We start from the raw sequence: 27,896 nt of genomic DNA on the forward strand, positions 1-27,896 counted from the left end.
GGCCTCTTGCTTGCCTGCTGGAGCTCGTCTGGGGCCATGGGGCAGCGGGGTGCTGCACTGGGGAGGGCACCCCAGGCCCCTGCTTCCTGGGTTGAGGCTAGCAGTGACCCCTCCTCCGGGCCCCTGCCCTACCCTCTGCTGAGCGCCCGGCCTGGCCCCCCACCCCGCAGAAACCTGAGCGGAAACCCCCTGGAGTGTGACTGTGGTCTGGCCTGGCTGCCCCGCTGGGCGGAGGAGCAGCGGGTTCGTGTGCTTCGGCCCGAGGCGGCCACGTGTGCCGGGCCCAGCCCCGTCGCTGGCCGGCCCCTCCTCGGCGTCCCCCTGTCAGATGGCGGCTGTGGTGAGTATGGCTGGAGTGGGCCGGCTGGGGCTTTCCTGCTGGGCAGATTCTGGTAGGTGCTCGAGGGCCAGCAGCTGCGGCAGGGGGTGGGGGGGTGGGCAATAAACATAGCAGCGGAGACAGACCGGTTTGGGGGTCAGCAGGGTCCTGTGGACCCAGGGGACGGTGCAGGCAGGAGGTGAGGAGAGCTGTAGATGAGGGCACGTGGGACACAGGGAGCGGGCGTGCCAGGGACCAGCCCGTGTGCTCCATCCAGGTGAGGACTACGTTGCCTGCCTTCCTGACAACAGCTCGGGTGCCGTGCTGCTGGCGGCCTTCTCGGCTGCCCACGAGGGCCCGCTCACACCTGAGGCCTGCAGTGCCTTCTGTTTTGCCGCCGGCCAGAGCCTCGGGGCCCTCTCAGACCAGGGCTGGTGCCTGTGCGGGGCGGCCCAGCCCCCCAACGCCTCTGCGGCCTGCCTGCCCTTCTGCTCCAGCACGCCATCGACCCTCGCCCCTGCCTGCCGGGGCCCCACCATCCTGCAGGACACCTTCCCTGCCTCCCCAGGGGCTGCCCTGCTGGGGCCTCAGGGACCCCTGTCTTCTGGGCAGCCGGCAGCCTTCCGCGTCACCGCCTCCCTGCCCATCCGCTCCACACGCTGGGACTTTGGCGATGGCTCCCCCCGGGTGGACGTTGCCGGTGCGGCCACCACTCACCGCTACGTGCTGCCGGGACGCTACCATGTGACGGCGGTGCTGGCCGTGGGGGCCGGCTCGGCCCAGCTGGAGGCTGAGGTGCGGGTGGAGGCAGCTCCCGCAGCCCTGGAGCTCTCATGTCTGGTCTCGGTGCGCAGCAATGAGACCCTCAAGCTCGGCGTCCGGAACCGTGGCGGCTCGGACCTCCAGGCCGCGTACAGCATCGTGGCTGTGGACGAGGAGCCAGCCCGGGGTGGGTGCCCTCGCCCTGGGCCTGGGCCGTCCCTCCCCTCACTCACCCCTGGGGGCTGGAGCGGGGGTGGGTCGGTGCTGGTTGGGCACATGCTGACGCCCCTTCTCTGCCCGCTGACCCCCCCAGTGGTGCATCCGCTCTGCCCCCCAGACACCGTGATCTTCCCGGACAACGGGCACTGCTACCGCCTGGTGGCTGAGAAGGCCGCCTGGTTGCAGGCACAGGAGCAGTGCCGGGCCTGGGCCGGGGCTGCCCTGGCCATGGTGGACAGTCCTGCTGTCCAGCGCTTCCTGGTCTCCCAGGTCACCAGGTACCCACCCCCCACCCCGGAGAGGCTGTCAGGTGGGGGTCCCCACAATGCTGGGGCAGGGCTGGAGGAGAGGTGGGGGTGGCCAGAGGCCCGAGTCCAGCTGGCAGGCCTGATGGCGGCCGAGGACCCTGTCTTGCTTGGCGGACGCTATTGCCATCAGCTCTTGGGACAAAGATGTGGGCGTGGGGGATGCATTCAGGTCCTGCGGGCCCACCACCCCTGCTGTCCTCACTGAGCCCTTCCTGGCAGGAGTAGGGCCGGTTCTGTTGTGACCATGGAGACTGCCCTTGGCCCCCCAGACCGTGAGGAATGGTGCTTCCTTGTAGCCGGCCCACCCCTGCCCCCGGCAGGTCGTGCCCATTTCTCCCCAAGGCTCTGGAAAGGGCCGACCAGACTGTGTCTCATACCCTGGATGTTCTTGGTGTCCAGAAGGGGAAATCGAGGCCCAGAACAGTCAAGGTCCCTGGCGATAGCCGGGCCCCAGTGCCTGGCTCTGACCCTGGCACCTCACTCCTCTCCCTGAGTTCTCCACGTGTCTGTCAGCCCTCCTTCCAGAAGGGTCTTTGTACCTCGGCAGAGCTGGGGGAGCAGCCTGTGTGGGGGGCGGAGATGCAGGGGTTTTGCTCCCCAAACGCTACACTGAGAGCTGCCTTTTTTTTTTTCTAATATGTTTTTTACCTATTTGATGTAGGGGGGGGTGGAGAAGGGGCAGTGGGAGAGGGAGAAGCAGACGCCTGCTGAGCTCAGAGCCCAACACAGACCTTGATCTCACAACCCTGAGATCATGACCTGAGCGGAAACCAAGAGTCGGCCACTCATCCGACCGCAGCCCCCGCGGGCCTCCCTGCCCGGAGACTGCTCACACAGGACACCGCTCTCGGCCGGACTGAAGCCTCCCCTGCTGGGAGCGCTCCGCTGGGCCCTGGGTTCCACAGGCATGGGTGTGAGTGGACACGGCTGTGGCCTTGCTTGCCAGGTCATCTCTCTGAGCCTCAGTTTCCCCATCTAGAGATGGGGAGAGGGGCAAGGCCTGCCTGAGGGGCTGCTGTGAGGAGCCGGCTCCCAGAGAGAGGACAGCTGGAAGGGTGCCTGTCTTCCGGGAGACCCTGGGCGCCCACTCTCCCCTCTGCCTGCCTGCAGGAGCCTGGATGTGTGGATTGGTTTCTCTGCTGTGGAGGGGGAGGAGGCGGACCCTGCCGTGCAGGGTGAGGCCTTCAACCTGGAGAGCTGCCAGAACTGGCTGCCCGGGGAGCCGCACCCAGCCACTGCCGAGCGCTGCGTGCGACTGGGGCCGGCGGGGCAGTGCAACACAGACCTATGCTCCGCGCCCCACAGTTATGTCTGCGAGCTGCAGCCTGGAGGTGCGCTGGGGCCCTTGGGGGGCTTTGGGTCACCCTCTGCCCTCAACCAGGACAGACACCTCCCTGGCCATCCTGGGGAATTCCTTCACACGGCTGTCCCTGACCCCCCACCACACAGGGGCTCCTGGCCGCCCTGGGGACTCCTCCTGTCCCCCTAGGACAGTCACATCCTTCAGGCTCATTGCTCAGCTGTTTAGTGTCCATCAGGTGTGGCTGAGCACCTGTGGTCCTGAGCGGAGCTGCTCCCAACAAGACTGAGCTGGGGGGAGCTGGGAGGCCACTGCCAAGGGGCTCGGTCCCAGGTCTGGCCCCGCCTTGGGCCCCGACGCTGTCTTCCTTGGCTGGAGACCTCACTGCACACTTGCTGTCCCAGGGCCTGTGTGGGACGCAGAGACCTTCCTCGTGGGAGCGCCCAGTGGGGACCTGCAGGGCCCCTTGAGCCCTCTGGCACAACAGGAGGTCCTCTCGGCCCCCCAGGAGCTCGTCGAGGTAGGCCAACCCCCAGACCCATCAGGACAGGCTGCTGGGTCTCTTTAAGGTGCTTTCTCTGGGCCTTAATGATGTCCCGTGTGGCCGGTAGAGACTGTGCCCCCTACCTTCCATGCGGAGAGCAGCAGCACCCCCTCCCCGTGTCTGAGAGCCCCGAGTGCCCCTGAGCCTTCTCTCCACGGAACAAGGGGGCGGTACCGGTGCTCAGGGATGGTTTTGAGCTGAATTTTCCTCCTGAGTGACTGTCTTCCTCAGTGTGAAGCCCCAAGTGGTGGCTCCTTCCCCTCTGGGCTGGCCTGGATTGGGGTCTGGGGTCTTGGGCTCGGGGTCTGTGGAGCTGAGCAGCGCCCCCCACCCCCCCAGATGATGGCGTTCCCCAGCCTGGGCCTGAGCAGGGAGGCCTTCCTCACGGCGGCCGAGCTGGGTACCCAGGAGCTCCACCGGCCCATCCAGCTGCGGCTGCAGGTGCTAAGGCCCACGGCAGAAGCAGGTGGGGCTCTGTCTGGGCGGCGGGTGGGCGGCTGTCCCCACGGTCACAGGCCCTGGTCCCCTGTCCACTGGACGGGTGTCTAGCCTTGAGGTGGGCAGGGTGGTGTCCACAGAGAAACGGACTCAGGCTCGGGACCCGCAGGACAGCCTGTGTGGGGCTGGCCTGGGTCCATTATCCGGCCCAGGGTCGGGAAGGGTAGAGGGGTGATTTTGGGGCCCGAGTTGCTGCCTGGCAAGACCTTCTGTCAGTGGGCACCTGGGGGGCTCAGTGGGTTGAGCCTCTGCCTTCGGCTCAGGTCATGATCCCAGACTCCTAGGATCGAGCCCCGAGTCAGGCTCTCCGCTAAGCGGGAAGCCTGCTTCCCCACCCCACCCCCGCCTGCCTCTCTGCCTGCTTGTGGTCTCTGTCAAATAAATAAATAAAATCTTAAAAAAAAAAAAAAAAAAAAAAAAAACCCTCCTGTCATCGTGGGGGTGTCCCTGGCTGAACAGCAGGCCAGGGCCCCAACACCCCTCTTTCTCCTTGCAGCGGCCCCTGGAAGCAGCAGGGAGCCTGAGAGCAGGTCCCCGGAGAGCCAGACTGAGTCTGTCCCTGTGTGCGCCCCAGAAGGACACTGGTGCCCCCGAGCTGGTCTCCACCTCCCACTGGATGACCCCTGCCACCCCCGGGCCTGTGCCAATGGGTCCACGTCAGGGCTGGGACTCCCCGGGACCTCCTATGCACTCTGGAGGGAGTTCCTGTTCTCTGTGCCAGCAGGGCCTCCCTCCCAGTACTCAGTAAGTGTCACCAGCCTGGGCTCCCCCTCTGCTGTCCACCCGGATAGATGGCACACTCTTCCACTCTCCTGCCTGCCCTGCTTCTGTCCTTGTCCTTGCTCAGCACCCCTAGCAGGAGAAACTGCCAGCTCGGGCCTTACCCCTTGTTCTGACTGCTTTGTCCCTCCAAGACCCTGCCCCTGTCCAGGAAGGGCCCTCCCATGCCTGCATCCCTGCCCTATGCACGTCCCTGTCCCAGCACCTGTCCCATCTGTCTCTGCCATGAGTGCTTGGGGAGCCCCCGTGGGTCCTGTCCACCTGCCGGAGCCCCTGATTCGGTGCCCCGGGTAGCACCCCTTACCCCAGCCAGTGGTGGTTCACTGTGAGGACCCAGCAGAGCCTGCCTTTCTCTCCAACAGGTCGCCTTCCATGGCCAGGACAGCCCCCTGCTCCCCGGAGACCTCATCGCCTTGCAGCATGATGCCGGACCGGGCGCCTTTCTGCACTGCTCACCCGCCCTGGGCGCCCCCAGAGCCAAGGCCCCGTACTTCTCCACCACCGCTGTGGCCTGGCTGTCCCACCTGCCCACGCAGCTGGAGGCGGCCCCAGCTGGCCCTGTCTGTGCCTTGCGGCTCCTGGCCACCACGGAGCGCTTCACCCTCCTGCTGGGGCTGCAGCCCAACCCAGGGCTGCAACCTGGGCGCTACGAGGTGCGGGCCACTGTGGGCAACAGCGTGTCCGTGCACAACCTGTCCTGCAGCTTCGACGTGCTGTCCCCCGTGGCGGGGCTGAGGCTGGCCTACCCCATGCCCCACGACGGCCACCTCTACGTGCCCACCAACAGCTCCACCCTGGTGCTCCAGGTGGACGCCGGCACCAGCGCCACTGCCACAGCCCGCTGGCCCGGGGGCAACATCAGCGCGCCCTTCGAGGCCACCTGCCCGGCCACAGTGGAGGCCCTGCGGCCCGGCTGTGCTCTCGAGGCCAACAGCACCCTGTTTGCGGTGCTGGAGCTGCCCGGGCTCCGTGAGGGCGAGCACATGGTCGAGGTCGTGGTGGAGAACGGTGCTGGCCAGGCCAGCCTCAGCCTGCGTGTGACGGCCGAGGAGCCTATCTGCGGGCTTCGCGCCACTCCCAGCCCCGAAGCCCGCGTGCTGCAGGGCGTCCTGGTGGTGAGTAGCACCCCCACCCCCACCTCGAGGGGAGCGGCTCCTCCCTGGGGAGGAGGGAGCTGGGCCTGGGGGTGGTGGGCTCGGTGGCCGCTTTGGGGCGGGCTCTGTGAGGGGCTCCTCAGACCGTCGCTAATTCCGCAGTCCGTGGAACGGTCCCCCGAGACGGCAGTTCCGACGCAGCTGCAGTCTGCTCCCACGACCCCCTGCCGCGCACCCGTGCCCACCTCTAACCTCACCAACCTGTGTGTGCCCTCGAGGCCCCTGCTGTGCTCCCCCCAGGCTGTGGGGAGTACTTCCTGACCAGGAGGCACTGGGGCCATCCTGCCACCGTCCCTGTCCCGGCTGTCCCCCCACAGCAGGCAGCCGCCCCACGGGGTCCATGAGAAAGGCCATTTCTGAGCCCTGCCACTCGTGCGGTCCCATCCTGCCGCTTCCCCTGCTCACACCTGTTCCGTCGGCGGCCTGGGGTCAGCCTCCAGGGCTCCCTGATAGTTATTTGCTGCCACAGGGAGCCTGGGCAGGAGCCCGGGGACAGGCCGTGTGGGGATTCGGAGATGGTGGGCTCTTGCCGTCACTGGTACCGGGTCCCTGTACAGATAGCAGGAGAGTGGTCAGAGAGAGTGGGCCCAGGCTTGGCCCCACGCCTCACGGCCCCTCCAGCCTCCCCCTCCCCTGTGGTGTCTTGAAGTTGCCTGGAAAACCCCACCGGGAGGCATGTCCAGATAGGGGGGACCTGGGTTAGGGCAGAGCTGGCCACCGAAGCTCTGGGGCTGGCCGACACTGTGCCCTTCCCACAGCGGTACAGCCCCACGGTGGACGCTGGCTCGGACGTGGTCTTCCGCTGGACCATCGACGACAAGCAGTCCTTGACCTTCCACAACGTGGTCTTCAATGTCATCTACCAGAGCGCTGCGGTCTTCAAGCTCTCGGTGGGTGGGGGGCTCCGGTGGGGGCAGGGGCGGGCCAGGCTGGGCAGTGCTCACCTTTGTCTTCTGTTCTGCTTTGCTCCCGAGGACCCCTCGGCTGGCTGCGGGTGAGTGTGGGGTGGGGGGGGCTGTCTACTGCCCGGCGGCACCCCCTCCACCTGCGGCAGCCCATATGCGCCCCTGTCTCTGCAGCTGACGGCCTCCAACCACGTGAGCAACGTCACCGTGAGCTACAACGTCACTGTGGGGCGCATGCACCGGATGAGGGGCCTCTGGGTGTCAGCAGTGCCGCCCGTGCTGCCCTCCAACGCCACACTGGCCTTGGCTGCCCACGTGCTGGTAGACTCGGCTGTGGAGGTGGCCTTCTTGTGAGTGTGCCTGGCCTGGCGGGCAGTAGGGTGGGCTGCTCCTGGGGGTGCTGGGGCTGGGCTCCCCCTCCTTACCTGCCCAGAGTGGCCAGGGGTGCAGCCGGGCCTATGTGTGCCCACCCCAGCCTGCTCATGGCTTGCCCGCTGCTGTGGCAGGTGGACCTTCGGGGACGGGGACCAGGTGATAGGCCAGTTCAGGCCTCCATACGATGAGTCCGTCCGGGTCCCAGACCCCACGGTGGCCCAGGTGCTGGTGGAGCACAACGCCACGCACACCTATGCCGTCCCAGGTGAGGGCCGGGCCGCTGGCCTGCTGGGGGACAGTCCCCTCCGCCTAGTCTGGGCTGACGGCCTGGGGTCCATAGTAGGGAGAAGGAGGGGTGTCTGGGGTGCAGGGTGGACTGGGTTTCTGAGCCCCATGATTCAAGTCTCCTGGCCAGAAACTGGACCTCCCTTGGCCCCCGTGCAGACCCTTTTCTGGGGAAGAAGGGGGCTACGTTTCGTTTTGAATGACTAGAAGCTGCATACTCGGAATACAGAGTAGAGCTCGGCGCCCCTACCCCTCTGCCTCCCACTGGGGCTCGGGGTGGCCTGGGACAGATCTGCCCCTCCTCTCGTCCCCGTATCTGCCCCATGTCTCACCACATGCTGCTGGTACCCTACGCGTGCCTTGTGGGCACGCCTGGTGCAGGAACCAAGGGCGTCCTCCCTCTGCATTTGGCCCGGGGCCCTGTTCTGTCGTCCCAAGGGGCCCCAATGTGCAGCAACACGGGGTTAGTACTGACTTCGCCACACAGGCAGTGGCCCTGGTCCTTACTCAGGCCTGTCCCCCAGGTGAGTACAACCTGACTCTGCTGGTGTCCAACGCCTTCGAGAACCTGACGCAGCAAGTGCCTGTGAGTGTGCGAGCCACCTTACCAGCCCTGGCCGTGGCCGTGGGAAGCCATGTCCCAGTGGCCGGCCAGCCTGTCACCTTCTCCCCACACCCTCTGCCCTGGCCTGGGGGCGTCCTATACACGTGGGACTTCGGGGATGGCTCCCCAGCTGTGACGCAGCCCCAGCCAGAGGTCAACCACACATACACCTCCAGGGGAGTGTACCACGTCCATCTAGAGGTCAACAACACGGTGAGCAGCGTGGTGGCGGGCCTCAGCCTCCGCGTCTTCGAGGAGCTCCGGGGCCTGCATGTGAGCCTGAACCCGGCGGTGGAGCAGGGCGCACCTATGACGGTCAGTGCCACACTGCAGTCTGGGGACAACGTCACATGGACGTTCGACATGGGGGACGGCGTGGTGCTCACGGGCCCCGAGTCCACAGTGGAGCACGTGTACCTCCACGCCCAGAACTGCACAGTGACCGTGGGCGCGTCCAGCCCTGCGGGCCACCTGGCCCTGAGCCGGCCCGTGCACGTCTTTGTCCTGGAGGTGCTGCGGATCGAGCCCGCAGCCTGCATCCCCTCACAGCCCCACGTCCGGTTCACGGCCCATGTCACCGGGGACCCTGCGCACTACGTCTTCGACTGGACGTTCGGGGACGGCTCTTCCAACACGACCATCTCAGGGGACCCGACGGTGACACACAATTTCACGCGGAGCGGGACGTTCCCCTTGGCACTGGTCCTGTCGAGCCAGGTGAACAAGGCCCATTACTTCAGCAGCGTGTGCGTGGAGCCCGAAGTGGGCAACGTGACCCTGTGGCCCGAGAGGCAGCTGGTGCGGCTCGGGGAGGAGGCCCGTCTGGTGGCTCGGGCTTGGCCCCCATCCCTCTACCGCTACGCCTGGGACTTCGGCACTGAGGATGTGGCCCGTGTCGGCGGCCCTGAGGCCACATTCACCTACACGGACTCCGGTTCCTACTTGGTGACGGTCGCCGTGTCCAACAACATCTCGGCGGCCAACGACTCTGCCCTCGTGGAGGTGCAGGAGCCTGTGGAGCTCTCGGGCATCCGGGTCAACGGGTCCGGCGTGCTGGAGCTGCTGCAGCCCTACCTGTTCTTGGCCGTGGGCCGCGGCCACCCCGCCACCTACCTGTGGGACCTGGGGGACGGCGGGCGCCTCGAGGGCCCCACGGCCACCCACGCCTACAACAGCACGGGCCCCTTCACTGTCAGGGTGCACGCATGGAACGAGGTGAGCCGTGGCGTGGCGTGCCTGAATGTCACGGTGCAGCAGCGCGTGCGGGGCCTGGGTGTCAATGCCAGCCGCACGGTGGTGCCCCTCAATGCCAGCGTGAGCTTCAGCACGTCCCTGGAGGCCGGCAGCAACGTGCGCTATTCCTGGGTGCTCTGCGACCGCTGCACGCCCATCCCCGGGGGCCCCACCATCTCCTACACCTTCCGCTCGGTGGGCACTTTCAACATCATTGTCACGGCCGAGAACGAGGTGGGCTCCGCCCAGGACAGCATCTTCATCTACGTCCTGCGGCACATCGAGGGGCTGCAGGTGGTGGGGGGCGGTGGCGGCTGCTGCTTTCCCACCAACCGCACGCTGCAGCTGCAGGCCGCGGTCAGAGATGGCACCAACATCTCCTACAGCTGGGCTGCCCAGCAGGATGGCGGCCCAGTCCTGGCTGGCAGCGGCAAGACCTTCTCGCTCACCGTGCTCGAGGCCGGTACCTACCACGTCCAGCTGCGGGCCGCTAACATGCTGGGCAGCGCCTCGGCCAACCGCACCGTGGACTTCGTGGAGCCCGTGGGCGGCTTGGCTGCAGCCGCCTCCCCAAACCCCGCCGCGGTCAATGTCAGTGTCACCTTCTGTGCTGAGCTGTCTGGGGGCAGTGGCGTCATCTACACTTGGTTCCTGGAGGGAGGAATGAGCTGGGAGACCCCGGAGCCATCTACTACCCACGCCTTCCCCAGCCCCGGTCTGTACCTGGTCATGGTCACGGCGGAGAACCAGCTGGGCTTGGCCAATGCCACCCTCGAGGTGGCCGTGCAGGTGCCCGTCAGGGGCCTCAGCATCAAGGCCGGCGAGCCAGACCGCAGCTTTGTGGCAGCCGGCTCCTCTGTGCCCTTCTGGGGACAACTGGACTCCGGCACCAACGTGAGCTGGTGCTGGAGAGTTCCGGGTGGCAGCAGGCTCGGTCAGCATGTCGTTGTGGTCTTCCGCGACGCCGGCACCTCCTCCGTTCAGCTTAATGCTTCCAACGCGGTCAGCTGGATCGTGGCCACCCATGAGCTCACGGTGGAGGAGCCCGTCGTGGGCCTGGTGCTGTGGGCCAGCAGCAAGGTGGCAGAGCCCGGGCAGCCGGTGCACTTCCAGGCCGTGCTGGCTGCCGGCTCAGCCGTGCGATTCCTTGTGCAGGTCAGCGGGGCGGGCCCAGAGGTGCTGCCCGGGCCCCACTTCTCCCGCAGCTTCCCCCGGGCTGGGGACCATGTGGTGAGTGTGCAGGCAGAGAACCACGTGAGCCGGGCCCAGGCTCAGGTGCGCGTCTTGGTGCTGGAGGCCGTGGGGGGGCTGCAGGTGCCCGGCTGCTGCGAACCAGGCATCCCCACGGGCACAGAGAGGAACTTTACCGCCCGCGTGCAGCGGGGGTCCCGCGTGGCCTTCGCGTGGTACTTCTCCTTGCAAAAGGTCCAGGGGGACTCGCTGGTCATCCTTTCGGGCCGAGATGTCACCTACACCCCAGTGGCTGCGGGGCTGCTGGAGATCCACGTGCGCGCCTTCAACGAGCTGGGCGGGGTGAACCTGACTCTCACCACGGAGGTCCAGGACCCCATCCAGCAGGTGGTGCTGCGCAGTGGCCGCTGCTTTACCAACCGCTCTGCCCGGTTTGAGGCCGCCACCAGCCCCAGTCCCCGGCGCGTGGCCTATCGCTGGGACTTTGGGGATGGGGCCCTGGTGGAGGACACGGAGGAGCCCTGGGCCGAGCACTCCTATCTGCGGCCCGGGGACTACCGCGTGGAGGTGAATGCCTCCAACCTGGTGAGCTTCTTTGTGGCGCAGGCCACGGTCACCGTCCACGTGCTGGCTTGCAGGGAGCCCGAGGTGGAGGTGGCCCTGCCCCCGCAGGTGCTGATGCGGCGCTCCCAGCGCAACTACCTGGAGGCCCACGTCAACCTGCGTGACTGTGTCACCTACCAGACCGAGTACCGCTGGCAGGTGTACCGGGCCCCCAGCTGCCAGCGGCCTGCGCGCATGGCCCCCGTGGCCCTGCCCAGTGTGGATGTGAGCCGGCCCCAGCTGGTGGTGCCACGGCTGGCCCTGCCTGTGGGCCACTACTGCTTCGTGTTCATGGTGTCATTCGGGGACACACCGCTGGCGCGGAGCATCCAAGCCAACGTGACGGTGGTGCCCGAGCGCCTGGTGCCCATTGTTGAGGGCGGGTCGTACCGCGTGTGGTCAGACACTCAGGACCTGGTGCTGGACGGCAGCAAATCCTACGATCCCAACCTGGAAGACGGCGACCAGACACCGCTCAGCTTCCACTGGGCCTGTGTGGCCTCGACCCAGGTCAGGTGCCCTGCAGGGCATGGACGGTCCCCGCCCCTCAGTCATTTGCCCAGCCCGGGGAGGGGGTCTTCTAGCTGTGCCCTGGACCAGGTTCTGCCTTGAGGCCATGCAGGGTCTCACACCCCCTCCCCTGTGGCTACAGAGTGAATCTGGTGGGTGTGCCCTGACCTTTGGGCCCCGGGGGAGCAGCGTGGTCACTGTCCCTCGGGAGCGCCTGCAGGCCGGCGTGGAGTACACCTTCAACCTGACCGTGTGGAAGGCGGGGCGGAAGGAGGAGGCCACCAACCAGACGGTGGGTGCTGCTGGCCTGGTCCTTAGCCCAGCAAGGCAGAGCCCCAGGCCCCCATGGTGGGCCCAGCTGCCGGGGAGGGCTGAGCATACAGGGCCACCTGCCCCCAGGGAACACCGAAAGCTCTTGGAGGGTTTCCTGTGTTGTGGTGCTTAACAAAACATCCCGTTTCAACACTGTGCCCCAGATCTCGGAGGGGCCCTAGGCGCCGTGAGGTCCCCTTCCCAGAACATGGGTTTCCTCTTTTGTGAATGGGAGGGACCTGATCTCACCCCTGTGCGTGTGTGTACTCAATGCTTCCCTCCCCTGGGCCCTCCAGGTAGGTCAGGGCTACAGAGTGGGTGGCCCTGGGACAGCCACTCCTGCTGCCTTTGGGGGAGGTGTGCTGATGGGAGCAGGTGTGCTGGGCTCTGCTAGTGCCCAGCATAGCGTTCTCTGTCCTCAGCATCAGGGCTCTCCAGCTGGCATGCCCTGAGGGGCTGTCAGGCAAGGTGGGAGTTTAGAGCAGGGCCTCACCTGGACTGGCTGAGGTGGGCCCCGTCCCAGGGCAGCAGGGACCTCGGGCCGGTCAGCACACATTTCCCCTCCCCACAGAGGCATTCGCCTGACCGTTCTGTTCGTGGGTGACCACCTGAGGGCCTCGTGTGTGCCAGGTGCATGCTGGGCCATGGAAGCTACAGAAAATAAACCTAGTGTGGACTCTGTTCTTTTGGGTGTCCACCACCATCCCCCAGCCTGGGAGGCACAAAGCCAGATGAATGTACTGGGTGCGGCCCAAGCCCACAGTGCCCTGGGAAGCTGGACCTTTGGCTAGTGAGGAGCTGGCCGGGCCTAGCCGAGCCTTCCCAACTAGGAGAACAGTGCCAAGGCAGTGGCCAGAGGCTCAGGTCTCCCAGGAGCCACCGCACCCCTGCGTTCCCAACCTGCCGGGTAGACTCGGGTCTGGGCCCCAGGAGCAGAGGCACTGGCTCAGGTCATGGCTTCCCTGTGATCCCACCCTGTCTCTAGGTGTTGATTCGCAGGGGCCGGGTGCCCATCGTGTCTTTGGAGTGTGTGTCCTGCAAGGCGCAGGCGGTATACGCAGTGAGCCGCAGCTCCTACGTGTATCTGGAGGGCCGGTGTGACAACTGCAGCGCGGGCTCCAAGCGAGGGGTGAGCCCAAGAGCCTGGAGGGAAGGGGCGAGGCCTCGGGTTGGGGCGGGGCCTGGGAGAGGGCGGGGCGCAGTCGCTCCGCCCCTCAGTCCCGGGTCTGCCCCCGCAGCGCTGGGAGGCGCGCACCTTCAGCAACCAGACGCTAGTGCTGGACGAGACGACCACGTCGACCGGCAGCTCGGGCATGCGGCTGGTGGTGCGGCGCGGCGTGCTGCGGGACGGCGAGGGCTACACGTTCACCCTCACGGTGCTGGGCCGATCGGGTGAGGAGGAGGGCTGCGCCTCCATCAGCCTCGCCGCCAACCGGCCCCCACGCGGGGGCTCCTGCCGCCTCTTCCCGCTGGACGCCGTGCGCGCCCTCACCACCAAGGTGTACTTCGAGTGCACAGGTGAGCGCAGCGGCGGGTGGGAGGGGGAGGCGCGGTGGGTTTGTGGGGCCCTGGCCTGCTTACACTTCGAGGGCCCCTGCAGGCTGGCAGGACGCGGAAGATGGGAGCGCGCCCCTGGTGTATGCCCTGCTGCTGCGGCGCTGTCGCCAGGGCCACTGCGAGGAGTTCTGCATCTACAGGGGCAGCCTCCCCACCTATGGTGCGGTGCTGCCGCCGGGGTTCGCACCCCACTTCCAGGTGGGCCTGGCCGTGGTGGTGCAGGATCAGCTGGGCGCGGCTGTGGTCGCCCTCAACAGGTGAGCCGGGGCCGGGGCCTGGGAGGTCAGGGCTGGTGGGAGCGGGGACTCCCGCTTATTCGCCGGCGCTGAACCTCTCCACACAGGTCTCTGGCCATCACCCTGCCAGAGCCTCCTGGCGACCTCCCAGGAGGCCCCGGCGACCTCATGACCTGGCTGCATGGTCTCACGGAGAGCATGCTGCCCCGGCTGCTGAGACAGGCTGACCCCCAGCATGTCATCGAGTACTCGCTGGCCCTCATCACCGTGCTCAACGAGGCTAGCACAGGGGTGAGGACTCCTCTCTTCTTGTTTGTCCTCAGCAAGAGTGTGGGGCCAGGCCAGGCCCCACAGCTTTGCAAGTGATCAGTCCCCCTGGCACATTTCCTTGAAACAACTGTTCTGTCCTCTCCCAACCTGTGGGCTCCCCCATCCTCACCTGTGGGTTCCCCTGTCACTGCGCCCAGCCTCTGTCAGAGGAGCCCTGGGAAAGCCTCCTTTTGCTCCCAAAGAAACAGGACTTGAGTCTCATACCCCCCCCCCCCCGTTTCATGGTGGCTGAGACGGTGTGCACCTGCCCTCACTGCTGCGGGGGCCGCCGTCGCGCACTCGGCTCCCTGTGCTTGATGCCTACAGTCTGAGCACAGCCTGGCCGCGGCAGCAGAGCTGGACACCCGGCGGCAGCTGCAAGCCCAGATACGCAAGAATGTCACAGAGACTTTGGTCTCGCTGCGGGTCAACACTGTGGATGACATCCAGCAGATCGCGGCAGCGCTGGCCCAGTGCACGGTAGGGTGTGCTCAGGCCCCTCGGCAGCCCTCGTCCTGGCCAGTGCCCCCTGTCCTGTGCCAGTCCTCAGCTGTTCTAGTGTGAGAGGCATGGGGGTCTCTGCCCTTCGGGGCCTATGTGGGGTGGCCCCAGGGCATAAGGAGCAGGCTCACTGTAAGGAGGGCAGATGGAAGAGGGCCATTCTTTTTTTTTTTTAAAGATTTTATTTATTTGACAGAGAGAGGGATCACAAGTAGGCAGAGAGGCAGGCAGAGAGAGAGAGGAGGAAGCAGGCTCCCTGCTGAGCAGAGAGCCCGATGCGGGACTCGATCCCAGGACCCTGAGATCATGACCTGAGCCGAAGGCAGCGGCTTAACCCACTGAGCCACCCAGGCGCCCAGAAGAGGCCATTCTTGTGCCATCCTGCTCCAGCCCACAGTCCCAGCAGACCTGGCTTCTGCAGCTCCGAGAGCTACCCACTGGTGGTGTCCAGGATTTGGAGACTGGACTGGGCAGGGCTGAGCTCAGTCTGATAGGGGTGGGAAGTTGCGGCAGAGCCTTCAGCAGAGAAGGGAGCAGAGAACTTTCCAAGGGAGGTGGGGGGGCCCTGTGACACGTGACTCCCGTGGCTGTGACATGCATGGGGTGGGACGCAGAGTGGTCTTCCGCTGGCCTCGTCCGTGGGTAGGGAGAAGCTCCAGGAGAGCTCTCAGCAAGCAGGCATGTGGGCAGAACCCACGTTCGGGGGTTTCGAGCTGCAACATGAAGGGGCTGTGGGGAAGGCCAGGGCCAGAGTGGGTGCCCTGCAGCGTGGCCGGTTTGATGATGCTGAGCGGAGGGGCCGGCCTCGCTGCAGGTGTCCAGCGGGGAGCCGGTGTGTGGCTCCTGCCTGAAGCAGACACTGCACAAGCTCGAGGGCATGATGCGAATCCTGCAGGCTGAGACAGCCGCGGGCACCGGGACGCCCACGGGCATCGCTGACAGCATCCTCAACATCACAGGTGCGGGCTGGGCCGGGCCGCGCGGTGCTCCCACCTGCCCCTGCCTCTCCCCGCGAGCATCTGCCCCCGCCTCTCCCACCCCCCAGGCGACCTCATCCACCTGGCCAGTGTGGATGTGCAGGGCCCTCGGCCGCCGGAGCTGGGCATGGAGCTGCCGGCGCACATGGTGGCGTCCAGGGCCTATCACCTGTCGTCGGCCCTCATGTGTATCGTCATGCGCTCCCGCGTCCTCGATGAGGAGCCTCTGACGCTGGTGGGTGAGGAGATCACTGCCCGCGGCAAGCGCTCAGACCCACGGAGCCTCCTGTGCCAGGGCGACGCCTCGCTCCCCGGCTGCCCCTTCTCTATCCCCACGGCCTTCAGCGGAGCCCTGTCCAACCTCAGCGACGTGGTGCAGCTCATGTTCCTGGTCGACTCCAACCCCTTCCCCTTCGGCTACATCAGCAACTACACCGTCTCCACCAAGGTGGCCTCCATGGCCTTCCAGACGCAGGCCGGGGCCCACATCCCCATCGGGCAGCTGGCCTCGGAGCGCGCCATCACCGTGAAGGTGCCCAGCAGCTCAGACCGGGCCGCTCAGGGCCCCCGCGCCCCTGCCGGCTCCGCGGTCGTCCCGCCCCGGGCCTCTGTTGGCGTCGTGGTCACCCCCGAGGAGAGCAACCCCGCCGCTGGGCTGCACTTGCAGCTCACCTACACGCTGCTCAGTGGTGCGTGCTGGGGCCCTCGCGGCGGCGCCGCCTGCAGGCCTGGCCCGGTCTCTTGGGGCTCAGGGGAGGCGGGGAGGTACCTCGGGTGAGCAGGTGTTTCTCGTGGACCCCCCAACTCTGTGGCCTTTACTGTGGTCTGCCTCCTGCTTCCCAGGCTGCTGGCGGCCTGGCCCGAGGGTGGCGGGGGAGGTGGAGCAGGTGCCATCCCCGAGCTCTCTGGCCCTCTCGCCCCCAGGGCCAGGGAGGGCCCCAGAGCGTCCACGGGGGTCACCCAGGGTGCATGAATGGCCCAGGGCATCCGTGCGACCATGTGCTTGTCCCTCTAGAGCACTACTTGCCCGAGGAGCCTGAGCCCTACCTGGCCGTGTACTTGCACTCCGCGTCCTGGCCCAACGAGCACAACTGCTCGGCCAGCAGGAGGATCCGCCTGGAGCAGCTGGCAGGCGACGACCACAGGCCCTATACCTTCTTCATCGCCCCGGGGTGAGCACGTGACCTGCCCCTGAGGACCCGTTGGTGGGGAGGGGCTGGTCTCTAAGGGTAGGGCGAATGTGTGCCAAGGTCATGTGCGTTCCCCGTGGGGAACAGGCATAGCAGTGGGAGGACTGGCCACACATAGTGGCAGGGTGACTCTGCAGAGAGGCCTCGGGGCCAGAATATGGCTGTCGCTCAGGGCCTGGGTGGGGTCTGGGTGTGACGCTTGCCCCACTTCTCCCAGGACCAGAGACCCAGGCGGGACTTATCACCTGAACCTGACCAGCCACTTCCACTGGTCTGCACTGGAAGTGACTGTGGGCCTCTACACGTCCCTGTGCCAGTACTTCAGCGAGAAGGAGATGATGTGGAGGACGGAGGGGCTCGTGCCCTTGGAGGAGACTTCGCCCAGCCAGGCTGTCTGCCTTACCCGCCACCTCACTGCCTTCGGGGCCAGCCTCTTCGTGCCCCCCAGCCGCGTCCACTTTATCTTCCCAGTGAGTGGCACCGTGTTTCTGCGTCCTGGGAAGCTGAGGCTTGGGCCGTGCCTCCAGGCCTGATGGCTCTGTCTCCCCAGGAACCGGCGTCGGGCATGAACTACGTCGTTCTGCTGACGTGTTCCGTGTGCCTGGTGACCTACGCAGTCATGGCTGTGGTCCTGCGGAAGCTGGACCAGCTGGACGTCCGCCGGGTCCGCGTCATCCCTTTCTGTGGGAAGGGGGGCCGCTTCAAGTACGAGATCCTGGTCAAGACTGGCTGGGGCCGAGGCTCAGGTGAGGGGGGACTGCCTCGTCCGGGCCCCCGGCCACCCTCACTCGCTCTCTCGGGCCCCCACGCCCCCCAGTGACTTTCCTTAGTAGCCGACGAAGGGCGGCTGGGTTTATCCACTGCTGAGTGTGTGGGGCCCCCGGCGTGAGCAAGCAGATGGTCAGTGCAGGTAGCATGAGCCGGTGCTGGGAGATGGGACCAGTAGTGACAGGGACGGTGGGACTTGCCGTTAGACCGGCTGGAAGCCAAAGTGTTTGGTTTCTTGGTGAAAAACTCGCCAAGTGGTGTGGACAGTGCTGCCCATGCAACTGCGGGCCTTGCCGTGCGGGGAGCCCGTGCCTACGTCTTGCTGCATGGCTCCCACGCGTCCCCGCCTGCCGTGACCGTTCTCGCCCTGTCGTCCCGGCCTTGATGGCTGTGCCCCCGTCCTCCCTCCCAACTGCTGTCCGTGTTTGCGCTGGCACATTCGCGGCGAGCCTCGGGCGGTATAGACATGCCCGCTGACTTTGGATCTGAATTCCGCTCCATGTGCTGCCACTTTTCACTTCCTTTCTGTGCTTTCACCGTTTTGATGACTGAGTTTTATAAACTGTCACGGGTGTTTCTCCCTGGGAGACGAGCAGGCAGCGCCCCGTCAGCGGGGTGGTCTGTGGGAGCCGGTGGGGGCGCAGGGATGGGCTGCCCACTGGAGTGCGAGCTGGCCGTTCCTGGAGCAGACTGGAGAGCTCGCGGCCCCCGCGGCCTCCCGTAGTCCCTCTGTTAAGCTGCAGAGGCTGCACAGTCGGGCCGGGTCTAGCACGCCTAGGGAGCTGGTGCGGCGGCCACATCCGGTGAGCAGAGGCCACTGGCCGGGCTCTCGCGTCTGGCCTAAAGGTCCGCCCACCCGCAGGCACCACAGCACACGTGGGCATCATGCTGTATGGGGCGGAGGGCCGCAGCGGCCACCGGCACCTAGATGGGGACAGAGCCTTCCGCCGCAACAGCCTGGACGTGTTCCAGATCGCCACCCCACACAGCCTCGGCCGTGTGTGCAAGATTCGCGTGTGGCACGACAACAAAGGTCTGTGGGGGCACCTGCAGCGACCCGGCCTGCACGCCCCGCCCCTGCCTGACGCAGCCCCTCCCCGCAGGGCTCAGCCCCGCCTGGTTCCTGCAGCACGTCATCGTCAGGGACCTGCAGACGGCACGCAGCACCTTCTTCCTGGTCAACGAGTGGCTGTCAGTGGAGACCGAGGCCAACGGCGGCCTCGTGGAGAAGGAGGTGCCGGCGGCAAGTAAGGGCCCGTCCCTGTCCCTGTGGCTGGAGGGGTAGCCCTGAGCCTCCGGCCCCGCTGAAGCCCGCCCCGCCCTGTCCCCAGGTGAGGCAGCCCTGCGGCAGTCCCGGCGCCTGCTGGTGGCTGAGCTGCAGCGCGGCTTCTTTGACAAGCACATTTGGCTGTCCGTCTGGGACCGGCCACCACGCAGCCGCTTCACGCGTGTCCAGCGGGCCACCTGCTGCATTCTCCTCGTCTGCCTCTTCCTGGGTGCCAATGCTGTGTGGTACGGGGTTGTGGGAGACGCTGCCCACAGGTGGGTGCTGTGCCGTGGGGACCTGGGTGACCCCTCCTGCCTGACTCCTGTGCCCCTTCCAGCGTGTCCCAGCCACGGTCTCTCTTCTCTCCTGCCCACAGCGCCGGGCCCGTGTCCACTCGGATCCCGCTGAGCGCTGACACAGTGGCCGTGGGTCTGGTGTCCAGTGTGGTCGTCTATCCTGTCTACTTGGTCATCCTCTTCCTCTTTCGGATGTCCCGGAGCAAGGTGGGCTGAGGACTGTGGAGCTCCTGGGGGCGCATGGGCTCATCGGCAGGGAAGGTCAGCGAGGTCAGCGAGGCGGCTCGAGGATGGAAGCACGGCAGGAGCCGGGCTCACGAACGGAGCCGAGGCCGCGGAAGTTGATGGGATGGTCCCATGACTGAGGGCAGACGGACAAATTCCTGAAAGGACAGGCCCCAGACTGACTCAGAGGAAGTGGGAGACCGGGGCATCGATATGGTGAGGTGCTGGGGCAGCAACGAGACCTCCTGTGCAGACAAACCCAGGCGGTTGCTCTGACGGCTCCCCTGACGCACCACCCTCATGAGCTGACCCGTCCCGTCCCCCACAGCCAGAGCCACACAGGCGCCTCACGAGACAAGGGATGTACTGGGCGAGCAGCCGTGGCCGCAGGATGGAGGCTGGGAGTCTAGTGTGGTGGCTGGCAGCAGCCTGGGGCCACATGAGACCAGCCACATTCATGGGCTCTGTAGCGGCAGGGGGCTTGCGGCTACCATGGTAGACAGTGCAGACACAGAATGCATGCATCATTCATTCTAGCACGTTCTCTGGCACAGCGCCAGTCTAGCCTGCTCAGGAGGCAGAGCTGCGTCCCGCTGACCATGTGCCTCTTCTGGTAGGTGGCCGGGGGCGAGAGCCCCACCCCCGCAGGGCAGCCGGTCCTGGACATCGACAGCTACCTGGACCCGTCTGTGCTGGACAGCTCCTTGCTCAGCTTCTCGGGGCTGCGTGTGGAGGCGAGTGCAGCCCCAGGGGCCCTGCCTGGGCCGGGAGGGGGGCAGGGGGTGCTGCCACATCTGGGCGGCCCAGAGTCTGAGTTCTCTGCGCTTCTCAATAGGCCTTTGTGGGACAAATGAAAAGTGACTTCTCAGATGACTCTAAAAGGTAGGGGTCCGCAGAGAAGACCTGAGCCTTGGTGCAGGCCCGCCACGCCCCGTGCGTGCCGCGTGGCAGGTGTGTGGGCTCTGTGGGCGTGTTGTGTGTCCTTGCGGGTGTTCATGGGCCCTAGGTGTGGCCACACGCTGTCTCAGCCGTGTTGCTGAGAAGCCTCTTGTGTGTGTGTGTGATGGGACTTGGGAGCGTGTGCACACGGGTCCCCTGGGCCCCCTTGTTTGCCCTCTGTCACCCGCAGCCTGACGTGCTGGCCATCCAGCGAGGACACGTTGCATTGGCCAGACTTGCTGAGTGACCCCTCCATCGTGGGCAGCACCCTGCAGCGGCTGGCCCGGGGCCACGTTGGCCGCATGCTGGGCTCAGAGGAGGACGGTCTGTCCCTGGTCAGCCCCTCCTCACCTGCCAAGTACTTCTCAGCCTCAGGTGAGCATGGGTTGGGAGGGGTGGCAACCCCATACTCTCCCCAAGGAGGCTCCGAGCTGGGGGGTCAGAGGGGCCCATGCCCTCCCTGATGTGTTCTGCTCCTCCCTCTAGACGAGGACCTGATTCGGCAGATCCTCACTGAAGGGGCCAGCAGCCTCGCCCCCACCCAGGACACTCAGGTTGAAAGGGATCTGCTCACTGGCCTGTGAGTACCTGGCTCCTGGGGGTTAGGGGACAGGGGGAGCCCAGGCCAAGAAGCCCTTTGGGGCTGGGCGATTTGTGAGCTCTGTGCCCTTCCCTGTAGGAGGGACCTCACGGGGTGACCCGGCTGCAGGGAGCAGGCCCTGACAGTTTCCTAAACAATCTTTTTGTTGTTTTGTTTGTTTTTGTGAAAGCTATTGGGAGTTTATATTTTTAATAGACTTTCTAGGTTTCTGGCCTGGATGACTCATGTGAAATTACTGTATGCTTCTATTTCTCTGGTAATACCTATTTTCCTGTTCCTTTGAAGTCCCCTCAATTTTAAAGCAACCAAAAATTACTGAGTTGTAAACTGCCCCAGAACACAGAGAAAAGGGGAAGTGTCTCGAATCCTTTTACAAAAACAGATAACTGTGGCATGATTGCATTTTTATGAAGAAATTGCCAGTTGATTCAAAAGGTTTCTAATATGGGGAAATCCTGGGGCGGTAGTTCTAAGTGGAGCGGGCCGGTACCTCCAGCCCGAAGCCCCACCCGCCTGCCCTCGCCCCATGCTCATCCCCCTCCTCCAGCCCGCTAGCGTGTGCACATCAGCAGGTGTGGGGGGGTCCGTGAATGCTGTCCTCAAAAGGTGGTCTTTGCTCTCCTGCACTGTAGACTTTCCGGTGAGGCTGTGTGTCATTGGCGCCCCCCCTGCTCTATGACCCTGTCCCAAGGAACGCCACATCCACGTGTCAGACACACACGTCCAGAGCAAGGACTGGTGAGAGCAGGAGCTAGCTGGTCCCCGCGAGACGGGAACGTGCACCCCTGCTCACTCGTATTACCTGCAAATAGCTTACGCTCATTCTGTAATCAGAAAAGTCCGTTTCCAAGAGGAATCGGTCACTGGCGTCGGTTTGCTGTCCTGGCAGTGGCGTCCCACCTGCACAACTGGTATTGCCTTCCGTTCCGTAGAAGCCTCCCGAAGCCAGACGCACTGAACGCGGCTCTGGGCAGGGGGCTGCTGGCAGCACAGGGCACACAGTCGCGTCCCACATCTGGTCAGGGCTCAGCTCTGTGGAAGCCAGGGCAGGTGTGCACACTTGCTCTCTGGAGGCGCCTGTCACCTTCCTGCTTCCCGTTGCTCCCCTCTTCCCTGCCAGGGCAGCTCTGGAGCCAGCCAGGTCCGCCGGGCGCCACGAGGGGCGCTCAGTTCTGCAGAGCGCTGTGCACTGTTGCCGAAAATCACTCGTCTTAGCTCACAGAGCTGCATCAGAGCACGGGAGGTGGAGGGCAAAGGTGGGGGCGGTGGGGAGCGCTTGCTGGCAGGTTTCAGGCCGAGTCGGGGTGCTGGCAGGAAGAGCAGGCCAGGGACAGGGCTTGGGGACGGGGCCAGATGCCCCCGTGGCGGTGCAGTGAGCACGGACCAGGTCGCGGACCAGTGGGGTGAGGACTGTGGCTTCTGGTGGAGGAAGTGGGAGGTGAGGGGGGCCCGGTAGACAGGCTGACGCGGGTTTGCAGCCTGAGGAGCCGGGCAGGTGTCGGGGCCCCTCCTCAGAGTCGCTGGCGGGGTTCGGAGCCTGGCACCACGTCCTCCCAGGTGTGGGGCAGCGCCTTCCGCCTCCACTGCCCGTGGGGGGCGGCTGCGCACCCCCATTGAGACTCAGCAGCTGGAGCCACCTGCTGCCTCGACAGGTGAGCACAGGCGCCCCCACTCCTGTGCTTCAGGTCTGGCACCCCCGGGGAGAGGATGGAGCCGCTGGTGCTACACAGGCTGGGAGAGAGGGGGCTGCCCAGCCCAGGTTTGACTTGGGAGCAGCCCCAGTCGGCAAAGCTCTCCCACACAGGTATGTTTTTGGGTCCCCGAGCTACCCCCCATCCCTGCCCGTGGGCTGCCTCTCACCGGTCTGTCTGCTCCCGTAGGGCTCGCGGACGGTCTGCGGAGGCGGCTGCTGCCAGCCTGGTGTGCACCCCTGGCCCACGGGCTCAGCCTGCTCTTGGTGGCTGTGGCCGTGGGAGTTGCGGGCTGGGTGGGTGTCAGCTTCACCCCCGGTGTGGGTGTGCTGTGGCTCCTGTCCAGCAGCTCTAGCTTCCTGGCCTCCTTCCTTGGCTGGGAGCCTATCAAGGTAAGTGGGGTGTGGGGGGCCCAGCGGCCAGCCTCCAACACCAGCGGGCCCCTCTGATGCCCCCCACCCCCGATGCAGGTCCTGCTGGAAGCCCTGTACTTCTCACTGGTGGTCAAGCGGCTCCATCCGGATGAGGGGGACACCCTGGTGGAGTGCCCCGCAGTCACTCCCGTGAGCGAGCGTGTGCCCCGCGTGAGGCCCCCCCATGGCTTCGCGCTCTTCCTGGCGAAAGAGGAAGCCCGGAAGGTCAAGAAGCTGCACGGGATGCTGAGGGTGAGCTCGGGCCCGGGGTCGGCACCTGCCCTGCTCTCCGTAGCTGGGCCAGCATGCTGTCTTCCCATATGTTCTCCCATTGTTGAAAACCTCCCCCTGGCCCTTGGTTTCCCATGGAAGGCCCTTGAGACCCTCTGCCTCTTCTCTGGCCCAGCTCCACTGCCTCCTCCTGCCTGGTATTGAGGGGCCCTGGGGGCGGTCTCTGCCTCTGGCGAGATCACATCTGCCCCCCCACCGCTGGTGGGGCCCTGGCCGCTGTCTGTGCTGCCTTCTTGGCCCCAGGCCCCTCGGCTGTGGGCGGTTTGCTGGCCAGCTCTGTTGCAGTGGGGCCGAGTGGGCTCAGCTGACTTCAGGGCCATCCTTGCCCCCAGAGCCTCCTGGTGTATATGCTCTTCCTGCTGGTGACTCTGCTGGCCAACCACGGGGATGCTTCATGCCACAGCCACGCGTACCGTTTGCAGAGTGCCATCAAACAGGAGCTGGGCAGCCGGGCCTTCCTGGCCATCACCCGGTACGGACACCCCTAAGTGCACCCACAGACAGGTCGGCCTGGCCAGGGAGCCGCTGATGCTGACCAGGCCCCATCTGCCCTAGCCTTGGTCCAGCCCAGTCCCTGGGGGACATGGGCGAGTGTCTTGGCACAATTCTGGTTGTACCCCATGACACCTGCTCCAAACACCAGGACGCCAGGACGGACTCCGCATCTTCCGCTTGTCCCACCGGGGGGCCCTGGCGGCCCGTTGTTGTCTGGGCCGGGGCAGCAGGAGGCACGTGCTCGGGGCCTCTGACCCGCCTGCCCCGTGGGTGCAGGGAGCTATGGGGTAGAGCATGGGACTGTGTCTCTGGGCAGGTCTGAGGAATTCTGGCCGTGGATGTCACATGTGCTGCTCCCCTACGTCCACGGGAACCAGTCCAGCCCCGAGCTGGGGCCCCCGCGGCTGCGGCAGGTGCGGCTGCGCGAAGGTGAGCGGCTTCTGGCGACCTGGCTGAACCCTTCACCTGCTCCCCGCTGCTCTCCATCTGGGAGACCACAGCCTTTGCCTTATGGGCTCAGGGAGGGTGTGCCGTGCTTCCGTCGGGCCCAGCCCAGGCAGCCGGTCCGCAGTGAGCTCCTGGTCTCACGGTGCTCGTTCCCGGCAGCGCTCTGCCCGGACCCTCCTGGCTCGGGGGTGCCCACGTGCTTCGCAGCCTCTGGCTCCTTCAGCACAGGCGACTATGGGGTTGGCTGGGGCAGTGCTGCCCACAACGGCTCGGAGACATGGGCCTACTCTGCGCCAGACCTGCTGGGGTGAGCACAGAGGGCGCTCCCGGGGCTCCTGCGGGGGTGGGGGCAGGGCTGGCCCTGACACTGCCCCCTCGCCAGCAGGGTCTGGTCCTGGGGCTACTGTGCCGTGTACGACAGTGGGGGATACGTGCAGGAGCTGGGGCTGAGCCTGGAAGAGAGCCGCGCGCAGCTGGGTTTCCTGCAGCTGCACAACTGGATCGACAACAGGCAGGGCTGGCTGAGCTCCCGCCACCCCCCACCCCCCACCTCCATCACCCCAGGCCCGCAGCATCCCGCCCCAGTGCCCGGGCCCCCACGGGCCCTCCTCCCACCACCACCTTTGCAGCTCCCCATCCGTTGCTGACTCTCGCTGTCCCTGCGACCTCCACCTCCTCCCGGGCCCATGCCGCCCCACGAGCCCTTCCTCCCAGAAGGCTCCAGGTCTCCTGGTCTTCTCACCCTGCCCCCTTCCTGCCACATAGGAGCCGCGCCGTGTTCGTGGAGCTCACGCGCTACAGCCCGGCCGTGGGGCTGCACGCCGCCGTCACGCTGCGCCTCGAGTTCCCTGCGGCCGGGCACGCGGTGACCGCCCTCAGCGTCCGGCCCTTCCAGCTGCAGCGCTTGAGCGCCGGCCTCTCCCTGCCGCTGCTGACCTCGGTAGGTGCTGGCCCCGGCCCCGCCCCACCCCTTCTGGCCCCGCCCCTCGCCCCGCCCCAGCCAATCTCGGCTCCGCCCCCGCAGGTGAGCCTGCTGCTGTTCGCGCTGTACTTCTCCGTGGCCGAGGCGCGCCTGTGGCGCCAGGTAGGGCGTGTCCGCGTGGTGCAGCCCGGGGCCTGGGCGCGGTGGCTACTGGTGGCCCTGACAGCGGCCGCAGCGCTCGTGCGCCTGGCACAGCTGGGTGCCGCTGACCGCCAGTGGACCCGCTTCCTGCGTCGCCCGCGCCGCTTCACCAGCTTCGAGCAGGTGGCGCAGCTGAGCGCCGCGGCTCGTGGTCTGGCCGCCTCGCTGCTTTTCCTGCTCCTGGTCAAGGTGAGGATGGGGCGCCGCGGGGGTGCGGGGCTGGGCCGGGCCGGCAATGCCTCTTTGATCCGCCGGTGCCTCTCCCCCGCAGGCCGCGCAGCAGCTGCGCTTCGTGCGCCAGTGGTCGGTTTTCGGCAAGACGCTGTGCCGCGCCCTGCCTGAGCTCGCGGGCGCAGCCTTGGGCCTGGTGGTGCTCGCGGCGGCCTACACCCAGCTGGCCGTTCTGGTAGGTGCCAGAGAGGCCGGCGGGGGAGGGTGGCGTTGCCCGGGACCCGCGCCTCACTCACCTCACCTCCCCTCCCCCTGCAGCTGGTCTCCTCCTGCGTGGATTCCATTCGCAGCGCGGCAGGGGCCCTCCTGGTGCTGTGCCCTGGGTCTGGGGGTCCTGCCCTGTGTCCTACTGAATCCTGGCGCCTCTCCCCGCTGCTGTGCACGGGGCTCTGGGCCCTGCGGCTGTGGGGGGCCCTGAGGGTGGGGACGGTTCTTCTGAGGTGGCGGTACCAGGCTCTGCGTGGGGAGCTCTACCGGCCAGCCTGGGAGCCGCAGGACTACGAGATGGTGGAGCTCTTCCTGCGCAGGCTGCGCCTCTGGATGGGCTTCAGCAAGGTTAAGGAGGTGGGTACGGCCCAGCGGGGGGGAGAGGGACGCACCCTGGGCCCAGGTGAGCCCAGGGTGCAGCCGGACTGACCGAGCCCCTGTGCCGCCCCCAGTTCCGCCACAAAGTCCGCTTCGAGGGGATGGAGCCGCTGCCTTCCCGCTCCTCCAGGGGCTCCAAGGCTTCCCCGGACGCGCCACCCCACAGCGGGGGCTCAGACACCTCCCGGCCCTCCACGTCCTCCAGCCAGCTAGACGCGCTGAGCGGGGGCCTGGGCCGGCTGGGGCCACGGGGCGAGCCCGAGCCCTCACGCCTCCAGACCGTCTTCGAGGCCCTCCTTACCCAGTTTGACCGACTCAACCAGGCCACAGAGGACGTCTACCGGCTGGAGCAGAGGCTACAGCATCTGCGGGGCCGCGGGAGCACCGGGCCCCCAGCCTCTCCTCCGCGCTGTGTCTCTTCAGACCCACGGCTGGCCCTGCCCAGCCGTCTGGCCCGGGCCAGTCGAGGCATGGGCATGGCCACTGGCCCCGGGAGGGCTTCACTGTGGGCCAAGAACAAGGTCCACCCCAGCAGCACTTAACCCTAGGGCCCTGGGCTCACACCCGTGCCCTGGCTGGGGCGGGCCTGTGGCTTCATTCCGGCTTCTGGAAGGGAGCTGGAGCAGACACCACTCAGTATTAACTTCTGCCACCTTCAAGGTCTCGGGCCTGGCAGAAGAGCTGCAACGAAGGTCCCCCAGGGAGGAGGCAGCCGCTGTCTCCACCCTGGGGATCTCAGCACTTTAAAGAGGCCGTGTGGGCAGCCAGGACCCAGGGTCCCCTCCCCGGCTCCCTGTGGGAGGACAGAGCAGTATTGGGCCGAGTGCCCAGCCTCTGAGACACTAATTTATTACCGGAGTCCTCAGGTACAGCGGGCTGTGCCCGGCCCCACCTCCTGGGCAGACATCTCCCCTTTGCTAAGGATCCAGGCTTCGGGGAGGGAACCTGCACCTCCTGTGGCCGTCCCCACTAAGTTATTACCTCTCCTGTGCCCCTGCCGAGTGCACTTCCCGTCCGCTGCCATCTGTGTGTCTATTGTCGGTAATTTATATGGGGTGAAAATGTGTATATTTTTGTATGTTGCTCTATTTTTCACTAAGGCCAAGGGACCCGCTGGCCGAAGCAGCCCGGCGCCCACTGTCGCCCACATTAAGGGGCAGCAGGCCTCCCTCCCCAGATGTCTGACCAGAGGCCAGGTCCAGCTGGGGAGGGGAGGCTTGTTAGAAAGGCCCAGTTCCTTTCTAGGCAGTTCTGTCCCTCCCCAGGGGCCTTGTTCTGTGCCTAAGGCTGGCAAGAAGGCAGGGCCCAGACCTGCTGGTGCTGGGTTTTGGGGAGGAGCAGGAGGAGGCAAGAACAGGGCGCTCGGGTGGAACAGGCCCTCCCTGGGGGCTGGCTCCCGGAGCGGGGAAGGTGAGCCTGTGGCCGTGTGCGCAAGAGCACGTGTGTGGTGGTGTGGGTGGCCCCAGTGGCCCTGGACCACGGCTGGGGGCATGGCCGAAGCTACACCCTTGGTCCTGGCCCCACCCGACAAAGTCAAATAAACCAGCTGGCTGACTGCATCTGTGTGAGGGCCGCCGGCGGGCACCTCGGCTTTATTTCGCGCGTGCACCCCCCCACGCGCAGCCTCACACGAACTCTGTGAAGTCGTCCACCGTGGAGATGAGGCGCTTCCGCTGGCCCGTCTCATACGCCGGCACGGGCTCCGCGGGCACCGGAGCGGGTGCTTTGCCGTGGCCCGGGGTGTGCGTCTGCAGCAGGGGCAGGCTAGGGCTGGAGTACTGGGCTTCCTCTTGGATCTGCAGGAGTGGGAGCATCAGCAGCAAGCTCCCCCGCAGGGGCTCTGCACCCCCAC

The 27,896-nt window shown here is 66.2% G+C and overlaps 2 protein-coding genes across 6 annotated transcripts in view; one reads left to right on the forward strand and one right to left on the reverse strand.

Annotated features, from left to right (window-relative positions):
- PKD1 (polycystin 1, transient receptor potential channel interacting) overlaps positions 1–27,603 on the forward strand; it is a 41,572-nt gene extending 13,969 nt beyond the window's left edge. Inside the window, exons 4-46 of the mRNA XM_044234118.1 lie at positions 171–340; positions 597–1,268; positions 1,395–1,578; positions 2,719–2,939; positions 3,313–3,428; positions 3,792–3,918; positions 4,447–4,694; positions 5,093–5,845; positions 6,643–6,774; positions 6,964–7,139; positions 7,296–7,429; positions 7,974–11,590; positions 11,733–11,882; positions 12,888–13,031; positions 13,141–13,420; positions 13,503–13,716; positions 13,803–13,986; positions 14,332–14,484; positions 15,320–15,464; positions 15,551–16,171; positions 16,498–16,654; positions 16,890–17,142; positions 17,223–17,418; positions 18,303–18,473; positions 18,544–18,687; positions 18,772–18,982; positions 19,084–19,210; positions 19,846–19,962; positions 20,064–20,110; positions 20,358–20,542; positions 20,654–20,747; positions 22,454–22,572; positions 22,649–22,851; positions 22,930–23,124; positions 23,496–23,635; positions 23,975–24,087; positions 24,265–24,412; positions 24,491–24,616; positions 24,871–25,045; positions 25,130–25,417; positions 25,500–25,634; positions 25,718–26,023; positions 26,119–27,603. Of these exons, the coding sequence (XP_044090053.1) occupies positions 171–340; positions 597–1,268; positions 1,395–1,578; positions 2,719–2,939; positions 3,313–3,428; positions 3,792–3,918; positions 4,447–4,694; positions 5,093–5,845; positions 6,643–6,774; positions 6,964–7,139; positions 7,296–7,429; positions 7,974–11,590; positions 11,733–11,882; positions 12,888–13,031; positions 13,141–13,420; positions 13,503–13,716; positions 13,803–13,986; positions 14,332–14,484; positions 15,320–15,464; positions 15,551–16,171; positions 16,498–16,654; positions 16,890–17,142; positions 17,223–17,418; positions 18,303–18,473; positions 18,544–18,687; positions 18,772–18,982; positions 19,084–19,210; positions 19,846–19,962; positions 20,064–20,110; positions 20,358–20,542; positions 20,654–20,747; positions 22,454–22,572; positions 22,649–22,851; positions 22,930–23,124; positions 23,496–23,635; positions 23,975–24,087; positions 24,265–24,412; positions 24,491–24,616; positions 24,871–25,045; positions 25,130–25,417; positions 25,500–25,634; positions 25,718–26,023; positions 26,119–26,586 (12,559 nt within the window). The 3' untranslated portion in view covers positions 26,587–27,603. The remainder of the gene's footprint in view (positions 1–170; positions 341–596; positions 1,269–1,394; positions 1,579–2,718; positions 2,940–3,312; positions 3,429–3,791; positions 3,919–4,446; positions 4,695–5,092; positions 5,846–6,642; positions 6,775–6,963; positions 7,140–7,295; positions 7,430–7,973; positions 11,591–11,732; positions 11,883–12,887; positions 13,032–13,140; positions 13,421–13,502; positions 13,717–13,802; positions 13,987–14,331; positions 14,485–15,319; positions 15,465–15,550; positions 16,172–16,497; positions 16,655–16,889; positions 17,143–17,222; positions 17,419–18,302; positions 18,474–18,543; positions 18,688–18,771; positions 18,983–19,083; positions 19,211–19,845; positions 19,963–20,063; positions 20,111–20,357; positions 20,543–20,653; positions 20,748–22,453; positions 22,573–22,648; positions 22,852–22,929; positions 23,125–23,495; positions 23,636–23,974; positions 24,088–24,264; positions 24,413–24,490; positions 24,617–24,870; positions 25,046–25,129; positions 25,418–25,499; positions 25,635–25,717; positions 26,024–26,118) is intronic.
- Positions 27,600–27,896, reverse strand: part of TSC2 (TSC complex subunit 2) — a 31,934-nt gene continuing 31,637 nt past the window's right edge. For all 5 annotated transcript variants that reach the window (XM_044234123.1, XM_044234124.1, XM_044234121.1 and 2 more), the window contains one exon: positions 27,600–27,840. In XM_044234123.1, coding sequence (XP_044090058.1) covers positions 27,670–27,840 — 171 coding nt within the window. In that variant the 3' untranslated portion in view covers positions 27,600–27,669. The remainder of the gene's footprint in view (positions 27,841–27,896) is intronic.

Source organism: Neovison vison, chromosome 14, assembly GCF_020171115.1.
Source record: "Neovison vison isolate M4711 chromosome 14, ASM_NN_V1, whole genome shotgun sequence".
Lineage (NCBI taxonomy): Eukaryota > Metazoa > Chordata > Mammalia > Carnivora > Mustelidae > Neogale > Neogale vison.